At 41.4% G+C, this 11,194-nt stretch overlaps 1 protein-coding gene across 2 annotated transcripts in view; it reads left to right on the top strand.

Annotated features, from left to right (window-relative positions):
* Positions 1–11,194, top strand: part of LMBR1 (limb development membrane protein 1) — a 187,529-nt gene that overhangs the window by 33,857 nt on the left and 142,478 nt on the right. For both annotated transcript variants that reach the window (XM_088450376.1, XM_088450377.1), the window contains exons 3-4: positions 7,980–8,019; positions 10,504–10,643. In XM_088450376.1, coding sequence (XP_088306502.1) covers positions 7,980–8,019; positions 10,504–10,643 — 180 coding nt within the window. The remainder of the gene's footprint in view (positions 1–7,979; positions 8,020–10,503; positions 10,644–11,194) is intronic.

Here is an 11,194-nt window from a genome sequence, read left to right as displayed (position 1 = left end):
TACTGGGGGCTCTGCATAAGGGGCACCGGTAAGGACATTACTGTGGGCTCTGCATAAGGTGCATTACTGGGGGCTCTGCATAAGGGGCACCTGTAAGGACATTACTGGAGGCTCTGCATAAGGGGCATTACTGGGGCCATTACTAGGGACATTACTTTGTGCTCTGCATAAGGGGCACAAAATAAAGGGCATTACTGGGGGCACTGCATAAGGGGCACTACTAGGAACATTACTGGGGTTCTGCATTAGGGGCATTACTGGGGGCTCTGCATAAGGGACGCTACTAGAAACATTACTGGGAGCTCTGCATTAGGGGCATTACTGGGGGCTCTGCATAAGGGGAAGTACTAGGGACATTACTGGGGCAGTGCATAAGGGGCATTACATAATGGGCATAAATTCAGGGGGCATTGCATAAGGGGCACTACAGGGGGCACTGCATTGGTTTTTATTAATAATAAACCTTTCAAAATTGCATGTAAGACTTTTTTTTTTCGTTGTGGCCCTCATATAGTGCCCCCATATAATGCCGCTTGTACAAAAAAAACACTTACTTTTATCCCGGCTCCTGCATCCGTCGCCGTCCTGTCCGCCCGGCTGCTCCTCGGAACTATGAAAGAGACGTCATGACGTCTCTCCCATAGTGCGCATGGAGGGAGCCGGAAGCTGGAGTACAGAAGAGCACTCCAGCCTCCGGCTAACGCAGCGCTGCAGGGAAGAATCCGGGTGCCCGCTGGTAATAACATCTCAGCGGGCTTCCGGCTTAGAGCCTCCCTGCGGCACAGCCGGGCATGCATATGAATCATTCTGTATTATAGAATGATTCATATGCATGCCCGGCTGTCTGTCCATTACCCCCAGGAATTTCATTTTTACCCCATGTGGGGTAATTTACTCCTGTTCCCTAACCACTGGTCTATAGGTTGTAAACTTGGAGCCACGACAGTCATTTCATTTTAAATGTAAAAAAAGACTAAAGAAATTATTGTAGACTTTAGAAAATCAAACAAACAGGTTTATTGTCCTGAATGGACTGAATGTGGAGGTGGTGGAGTCTTTTTTTAAAATTTTTGGGCATTAACATCACTAGGGATTTGTCATGGAGTGTCCTTACTCAAAACGTGATTAAAAAAGCCCAGCAGCATTAGTTCTTTTAGAGGAAATTGCGTTTGTCGGGAAAGTGTTTTTATGTATTTAATTATTGTGTGGTTTGGTAACTGCACAGTAGCAGAGCTTAAAGGTGCCCATACGGATGCGATTGGACATTTCCCTTCGCCCACCATCGATACCGGCGACGGATCACTGACATTTGACATGTTAAATGTCCCTGATTTGAAGATCGATCATTATTTGATCGCGATCGTTAAATCGCCAAAATCCAACATGTTGGATTTCTGCGATCCTGCAATGCCGGGTTGCAGGATCGCGGCAATCCGTTTCAGATGTATGGGTCCCATTAGTCTCTTGAGAGGGTGGTAAAAACAGCAGGTCAAGTGATTGGATTGCGATTACCTAGTATTCAGGATGTATATGAAAAAAGGCTACTTGCTAAGGTGAGAAGTAGTTTGGGAGATCTGTCTCATCCAAATTATGGGCTGTTTGCTATTTTGCCCCCAGATAAGCGTTCTAGATAAATATTATGTCGAACATAGTCTATTTGAAAGAAAGCTTCTCCCAACAGCAATAACTATGTTAAATTTTATAAATTGCATACTTTGGGTTTTTAGGTGGTGATGTTCTTATGCTTTTATGTTTTCTGTTATAATGTATATTTCTTGCTGTTGATTGTTCATAATGTTGATCTACTCTAAAACACAGGACCTCATTCAGAGGCGGTTGCAAGAAGCGATCGCTCTCTATAAATGAGGGCGGGCGTTTTTTTTTTTTTTTTTTTGGTGCGGCCTTCTGGTCGCAAGCTAAGCTGTGAGTTACCACCCACAGCTTAGCTAGCGACCAGGGTGATGGTCGCGATGGTGATCACCATCGCGACCATCGGGGCTTGCGACCAGACCCTAAGGTTGGATCTGGGCACTCGCAAGCCCCATTGAGCTTTCTGCTCTGATGGAGCAGGAAGCTCCCCACTGACATCACTGATGATGTCAGTGCGGCCGCCCACAAAACGGTAAGCATTCCTTAAGGAATGCCTCCGTTTTGGAAACCACCCCCCCGGCCCGCCTACAAAAAGGGGCGAGCTGTCGATCAACATTGACAGCCGCCCCTTTTGTAGCGAGCTCCGGAGCGAGAGAGTTTCTCTCTCGCTCCGGGGCTTGCGCACGCTGCATGTGCGCAGGGCTACCCATCGACCTGGTTGCGAGCACATCGGTGCTTGCGTCCGGGTCTGAATGACCCCCACAGTGTTGTACAGGCTTCTCCCGCTGCTTGTGAACACCGCTTAATCTCCTCTCACCTGAATCTAACTCCAGGTCCCTGTCTTCTGCTAGCATTACATCACCATTCATTCTGTATTCTCTTTTCAGATCTGTGTCCCATATGCATTTTTTATGCTTTGATGCATTCTTGTAAGGTTCCAGACATCAACCCTTTTCCAATTTCTTTGAAATCACTGTGTATTTGATTTACCATTTATAGTGATTGATTCAATTGTGTGCAATGGCCTTAATATGTCATTCTGTGACGGCACATTGAGGCCATCAACATCAAGTTGTTTTTTTTTTTTCTCACACCCCTTAAGGTGCCCACACACATAGCAACATTTTAAACGATTTGGCCGATTTCGACGAATTGTGACGACGAATTGGGTAAAAAAAAGTACAAATCGTGAGTTTATACTCACGAGCATGATGTCGATGCGCTTCCCCGCTCGTCGTACATCGCATCTTCTGATCTGCCGTGCTGTAGGGCAGATTAGCCAATCTGGGATACAATGCATTGGCTGCAAGATAGATCTTTAGTCAGATTGGACATTTTTAACTCCAAATCGTGATCACGACGGCAAGGGAGCTCCCGTGAAAGTTCATGAGGAAATTGGCCATAAAATCGTATCGTGAGGACATGGGTATGTGTGTGGGCACCTTTAGTGGTGTGTACAAAAATATGAGAAGCTGAGCATACCATAATAAATATATATGTGCACACATCACGCAGATTGGAATTGGCCCCCTAAAGAATTTTGCTGGTAAAAATATCATATGTAAGAAGTCATAAGTTCCCCACTGTATAAAAGGAAAGGGTGACGTTGGAGGTTGAATAACATGTAAACGGCCCTCAGGATAGTGATAAATGACTTAGTATATGTATTACATTGCTGGTACAGGTTGAGTCTCCCATATCCAAATATTCCGAAATACGGAACAATTTTGGTATGACCGAGATAATGAAACCTTTGCTTTCTGATGGTTCAATGTGCACAAACTTTGTTTAGACACAAAATTATTAAAAATAAAGTATAAAATTACCTTCAGGCTGTGTGTATAAGGTGTATATGAAACAACATAAATGATTTTCATGTATGTACACAAACTTTGCTTGAGCCACAAAATTATTGAAAATATTGTATAAAATGACCTGCAGGCTGTGTGTATAAGGTGTATATAACACATAAATGCATTCTGTGTGTATATTGGGGTCCCATTCCCAAGATATTTCATTATGATATGCAAATATTCCAAAATACGGAATATTCTGTTATCAAAAATACCCCTGGTCCCAAGCATTTTGGATATGGGAGACTCAACCTGTACCACAGTTACAGCTACCAACTTAAAACACTGGAGGAAGTTCTATTCAAATCAATCTCCATTTTGAATGGCACATTGCATCTATTCACATTACAAGTTTTGCCTCGCACCCCAGAGAGGTGTGCATGAAAACTTGCAATGTCAGCGGTACCATACCTGGCCGATATCTGCGTAGGAGAGCAGCATTGCGACAATGCTCCGCACTACATCCCCAGTAATTAAGTCCTGGCCACTGAATGGACCAAATAAAGATGCATCTAGGGTAGGTTTGATCCAGCTTTGAGCCAGTACCGTTACTATTAATGGTGCGATCCTTCTAGTGAACTGTCTGTCATTAATTCGTCTTTTGATGCAGAGTTCACCTTCTGTCAGTACAGGGCGATGTGCCTCGGTAGAGGGTAATGTGTCATGAAAGTAAGTACATCTCCTTATTGGAACCTCAAACATCAATGTAGAGGAACCAAAGTAGAAAAAGATTTCTTTAACTAGCTGTATTACATTCTCCTGTAATTCCCACTCTGTTGCAAAGACACACTCCTTGTGAGCATTCCCAGCACCTGCCTCTTCTTAGGACATTGATATGTGACGGTACACGGATGTATGATTTGTGCAGGAGACCAGAAAATGGTACCGCTCCCCCTCTTGCTGCCAATAGTGAGTTATCTTCCAAGCTCTGCTCTGCTTTATTTGTTTCCTTAAATTATTTCATATCCTTGAGACTCCTCACTATTTAAAAAATAATCATTTTATTCATTGAATTTGAATTCATTTTTTGCAAGGGTTGTGTGTAACAAATGGATGTCTAATGTTTGCATTAGGTATGCGTATTTAAATGTGTTTAAAAAAAAAAAAAAAAAAAAAAATCCTTGGCTATTGTATACTGCACTTTTCCTGCTAATTTTGCCTCCCGTAGTCCTGTCTTTTGCACCTGCTCCCAGTGCTGGGAGAGGAGATATCACTCTATCATGCAGCTTACTGGTAGCTAGGCATGCACATGGTTTTGACAGGTTAAGGGCCGAATTAAATTACTCAATAAGCCCCGTTTTTGCCATAAATTATCTCTTCCACGATAACTTTTTGAAATCGCGCAATTCAATTATTGCATGAGCGATAATTACATAGACAGAAACCTGCAAGAAGTTTTCACCATCTCCGAGCAGGTGAAAAAAAATAAATTGCAAAATCTAGATTTTTGCCTAAAAATTTGGGGATTTGTGTCAGAACCCTTTGGCCATCCCACTAATTTTAAATTGGCCAAAAAGTTATTTTTAAATTGGCTTAATTTTGGTTAAAAAATGTCAATTTTGGGGCAAAAAAAAAGTAGTGTGCCTGTTATTTTAGGGGGCTGTATGGATGGGACAGGTATTTTTAAACATTTCACGTGACTGCAGCAGGTGTATTTTAAAGAATTGTTATAAGTGCAGTTTATAGACCCAAAAATATACTTGCACCCATTTACATCCAGCAATTATTTTCTCAAAAAAAAATAAATTGCTTTTTAACATTTTTCAACACTTATGCAAATATGCATATAACAGCTAATTGACAATTTAAGAACCCAAAATATTGTTATTACGGCCATCATTAACACACTTCTATATTGATTTCCTATAGCAGTTAGGCTTTTCTTTGGGTACAGACTGATTTCCCAAAATGTGGAGACATTTTCGCAGGTCTCTCCATGAAAAATTATCGCACATATGCATTTTTGCTTGTTTTGCAATAGGATTTGGCGAATGGGAAAACCCATTGCCGGAATAGGAGCAAATATCGTACCAAAACCGGTGATAAGTGCGAGAAATTCGCAAATGATAATTTATTGATTTATCGCGTCTAAAGCTGTGTATACACTGACAGATATATTGGGCGATCAATTGATCGGCCAATATATCTGCTGCCCGTCGGCCAGTGTGTATGCGCGATATGTCGGTGAATATCGTCGTTCACCGACTTATTGCATTGGCTGTGCTGCGGGCGGTCTGTAGACAGCGGACAGCCTTGGGAAGGGGGGCGGGACATGCCGCCTGTATCTGCAGATATATCTGTATAGTGTATACCCAGCATAATTTAATCCGGCCCTAAGGGTGAGTTAGGTGGAAAATCATTCATCAGCAATAAGGGAAGTTGGACATTATTTGCTACAGTTACCTTTACTCCCTGTAAGTATATCTTGTTGCATAGTTACAATTTTTAAACACCACTAAAACTAAGAAGCAAAGGTAATGGGCATATAGCAGTATTCACAAATGTATCTGTAGAAGTATCCATACCATGAGTCGCATGCAAGATATATTCTATATAGTTTAGACCCCTTACACTGGGGGTGTGCCGACATATCCGACGACGACGTTCACAGACTTATCGGGTGTACACACCTGCCGACGTGCTTGCAATATATCGGCTGAATATACTAATATATAATATGATTATTGATCAGTGTGTAAGCAGGTCTATTGTTCATTTATCAGCATTTTTAGCCTCTGATAGCTTATTTTGTACTGTAAAGGCAAATGTAAAGCACTTTGAGTCCTCTAGGAGAAAAGCGCTATTTAAATAAAATTATTATTATAACAAATAGGATATAGACCCAACCATTTGCTGTTTTAAGGAACTTTCTAAAATGAAAGCTATTTGAGATAAAAGCATGGCAAAACTACAGCATGAATAAGAGTGCAAGATAGAAGAAGAATATTGGTAATTACCATTTTTAGAAACCTCTCTAAATTTAGATGTACCTACATATATTAATTAACTTGTCAGAACAAGGCTCGATAGGATTCAGAGTAAATCTCATATACAGGCTCATGAGTGATAATATAATATTATTTTAATTATCTGTAATTTAATCACAAACCTAGAGCATCAGTCAACCTTCAGGACAGGATTATATAGTGTACGAGAGACTTTTTCACTGGTATTTTAATATATTATCTGTCTATCACAGTTTTAGATACATATGAGCTATGTTATTTAGTTATTTTAAATCGATTGAGTGAATAGACTGTTCAGGAAATAAAGTGCAATATATTTGGCTAGCTATCAACACACACAGGATACACACAGGAATCCTAGCATTGTCGTAGTTTAATCTCTGTTTTTACACAATACAATTTATATTGGTGGAGATTTGCACTGAGAGATTTGGAACATTGTTTTTTGGCATGTTGCAATAACTGCTACATCCCGGGAAACTACGATACATTGTGTCTGGAGATAATAACCGAGCCGACAGAACAATTTATTCCCACTGGAAGTTTTGATTACCTGTTGTGTGTTTTTAGTATTTCCTGCCATTGATTACATGAATATTTTCTCACCAGTACAATTTATGTAGGGTTATATGGAAATAATGTATTGTTTATTTGGTGTTCATTTCATTTTAAATAATATAATAAATTTTAATGATTCGATGTGACCAGTGCACCACAGCACTATTTTGTTTGCGTTTACATTTCTAACCTTTACAGCTCGCGGTACCTTGGCAAAGATGAGAGGATTGTAGTCGTGTTTACATTTAAGTGCACACTGTTTTCTATCAACCTATTAAGGCTTCAAGGAAGTCTAGTATACTTAGGAAGAAAATCTTTGGCTTTAGCAACAATATTTTCAGTTATGATAAGCTGTTAAATGGTGTGTGTAAATATGTTCCGCAACTGGAGTACATGAGTAAGGTAGAAAATCTTTCAGGGATGGCAGTTCTTTGGCACAAATAGCACGGATGGTGTGGGGTAGCACAGACTGTGTAATGGTTAGCATTACTGCCCCACAGCACTGAGGTTGCTTTTTCGATTCCCAACACGGCTCTAACTGCGTGGAGTTTGTATATTCTCCCTGTTCTTGCATGGATTTCCTTAGGGTACTCTGGTTTCCTCCCACACTCCAAAAGTATACTGGTAGGTTAATTGGCTCCTGACAAAAAAAAAATCAACCCTAGAGTGTAAGTCTGTGTGTTTGTGTGAGAGCATGTGGTGTGGTATAGATTGTAAGCTCTACTGGGGCAGGGACTGATGTGAATGGCGTAAAGCGCTGCGGAATGTGTGTGCGTTATATAAGTAACTGCTAATAAAGTTTTGTGGGAAACTGAAAGGTTTGTATCGCAGCGTAGTGTGAAATATCCTTAATGTAACATGAGCACAGTAATACAGTACTTCTATTCACATTTCATGAAATATCCCTCTCATGTGACTGTAAATTTATTTTGTACAGAACATTCTTTCATGTGTCAGATTTTATCTTTGCATACAAGGATTTGAAAAGCTAAAATGAAATTTTATCTTACAGATGAACAAGAGGATGAAGATGCCACGGTCAATCGTGTTTCGTATGTACATTTTTCTTTTTTTTTTTTTTTTTCATATTGTTAAATGAAGATTATTCAGCATTTCAGAAAGATAGTAAAGTGTTATTAGGGATTCACTGGTTCCAAATTTTTAGGATTTGGACAAATACCAAATCCTTATACAAAATCTGAGCCGTAATTTTCATATTAGAAATAAGCAAAGGCGGTCTTGGTCATCACCAAAATCCAAATAAAAAAAAAAAAAGCTGGTTGGAGCTAAAGACCAATTGGTGTAACTTATCTGCTCCTTTTACCTATTAATCAGGTCTTGGGGTAGACTTGTGTTTAGCTGGGTACACACTACACGATATTTGTACCTAGCAATACGACGGGCGGCCCCCTGCCGACAGGCCGACATATCGGAAACTGGTACACATTAGACCAGGGGTTCTCAAACTATCTTGCTCTTGGACCCCCTCTGACAAAACTTTTTTTTTACAGGACCCCAGCAAGTTACCGCCTAACTGCCCCTATATATTTATAGGTAACTCACTTTTTTTTTTTAAGATCTGTGGTGGGATGCAGCAATGAGAGAAATGCAGCACAGATGGTGTAATGGTTAGCATTACTGCCTCACAGCACTGAGGTCGTTGGTTTGATACCCACTATGGCCCTAACTGTGTGGAGTTTGTATATTCTCCCTGTGCTTGCGTGGGTTTCCTCCGGGTACTCCGGTTTCCTCCCACACTCCAAAAATATACTGGTAGGTTAATTGGCTCCTAACAAAATTACCCCTAGTGTGTATGTGTGGGTGCATGTGGTAGGGAATATAGATTGTAAGCTCCACTGGGACAGGGACTGATGTGAATGACCAAATATTCTCTGTAAAGCGCTGCGGAATATGTGTGCGCTATATAAATAACTGGTAGTAAATAAATAATAAATAAATGCAGTCAAACACCCGAAAATGCAGTTTTCAGGGTTTTGACTTCATTTCTCATATGCACCAAGCAGTGGATAACGTAATCTTCAGATGGCGATACCCTATAGAAGCCTAAGGGCTTCTCTCTGTAGTGATGCGAGAGGGATCCAATCGGATCCCTCCCTGCTCCCTCCGCAGCGCGTGACACCAAAGGGACTTCATCTTTCTTTAATATATTTATGCCCATCATATTTCTTATAGATATGTGTGTCATAAACAGGAATATGGTGGGCATAAATATATATATATATATATATATGTGTATATATATGATGACGGGCATAAAACAAATATACGGAAGATGATGGGCACATCATCCTAATTTAAGTTATGACCCTAGTTCTACATTTTACTTTACTTACCATAAAAAAAAAATTCTTTATTTTTAACACTATATTTAAAGCTACCACTAGCTGTTGCTGGGGCAGGGCAGTGACACTGTGCATCTCCTACAACCACATAGGCTGCGCTGCGGCTCCTGCACAGTGACTGACACCCTGGCGATATTATGACGCACGAACATCGGGACGTCTCATGGGTGTCAATCACAGTGCGGGGAGGAGGAGCTGACGGGGGACTGCTGATGCAGGCGTACCGCTGCGAATCAACATTGCAGTGGATGCCAGGGAGTGGGACCGGTCCAGGCATTTTAACTTGCTGTGGGTGAGTCGTGACCCCATGCTGAGATGGGCACGACCCACTCTGGGGTCGCAAACCACAGTTTGAGAGCTGCTGCATTAGACAGTCCAGTGCTCGACCGCCCGATATGTCGGTCCCTGAAGCATCCTGCTGCATGGGGTCGTCAGACGGATTGTCTGGTTGAGCTGCACATAGGGACAATCTGTCGATGTGACTGACGACCAAACGGGAGCGCACAACAGCCGACCTAATGGGTACACACTAGACCATTTTAACGATATGTTGTTCCGATCTGTCGGAATCTGGCATATTGCCCAAGAAATCGTATAGTATGTACAAGGCTTTAAGGTGGGTGCACACTTGCACGCTATCGGCAATCGGATCCCTCCTTGCTCCCTGCAGCGCGTGACACCAAAGGGAATTCTGGGTCATAGACCCGGAAGTCCCTCATTCGCAAAGGATCGCTCTTACCAGCTAATGGAACCTCTACCTTGGGAAACAGGGAGGTAAAAAAAAACTCCGCCTGTGTGAGGACATAAATTAGTTGGATTCAGGACTCTCTGGGAATTAGGTCCCTGCTGGATCTAGATACTTTAGAACAAGCTCTAGGGGAACCAACTTTGAAAAGGAAGCAGATGGGACGCTATAGAGCAAGAGTTACGCATTGGAAGAAGCAGGGTCACCGACTGCACAGACTAGTGATGTGCAGATCCTGTTTTAACAGTACCACATATTCCCTGCATCACACTCTTCTACAGTGCATGAAACAAAGATCATACATTCAATGTTTGCAAGCTTGCCTTTTAGTTACTTTCTAATTGTGAAAATGCAGTTAAATCCTGTTTCTTATGTTCATTATTTGTTTAAGTTTTTTTGATTAACTAGTAATTGTATTTCCCTTTCAGGCTGTTCTTGTGTACATTCACCCTTGCAGTTTCTGCTGCTGCTGTGTTACTACTTCCTTTTTCCATAATCAGCAATGAGATTCTCTTGTCATTCCCGAAGAGCTACTATATCCAATGGCTGAATGGCTCTCTGATCCATGGTCAGTACATGAATATTAATTATGTTTCTTATAATGTCATAATTTGGATTCTATTGGTGATCAGATGCTTTTGTTGAAAGTTGTATGAAAATGTTATATTATGAATGCGTTGAACCTCTCTCTTACAAACCCACCAGCAATATGTGATACAGGGTAAGTGTAATAGCTAGGCTGGTGATATGTCAGTGTACCCAGCACAAACCTTTCATGAAGTCACTGTTACACATACTCACTGACTAGTATCACCTGGGTGGCTGTTCCTGAGATACAGCACTAGCAGCCACTGCTACAGGTACTCACAGACTAGTATCACCTGGGTGGCTGTTCCTGAGATACAGCACTAACAGCCCCTGCTACAGGTACTCACAGACTAGTATCACCTGGGTGGCTGTTCCTGAGATACAGCACTAGCTGTCTCTACTGGGTGGCTGTTCCTGAGATACTGCACTAACAGCCTCTGCTACAGGTACTCACTGACACTTGCAGCTTTTCAAGCTTGTTATAGGTTTTCAGAAGAATATCTGTCTGGATGTATATTGATTTTTTTCAGC

This window comes from Taudactylus pleione, unplaced genomic scaffold (genome assembly GCF_031769625.1).
Source record: "Taudactylus pleione unplaced genomic scaffold, aTauple2 ptg000517l, whole genome shotgun sequence".
NCBI classification, from domain to species: Eukaryota; Metazoa; Chordata; class Amphibia; order Anura; family Myobatrachidae; genus Taudactylus; species Taudactylus pleione.
This window is presented reverse-complemented; position numbering and strand designations above follow the sequence as displayed.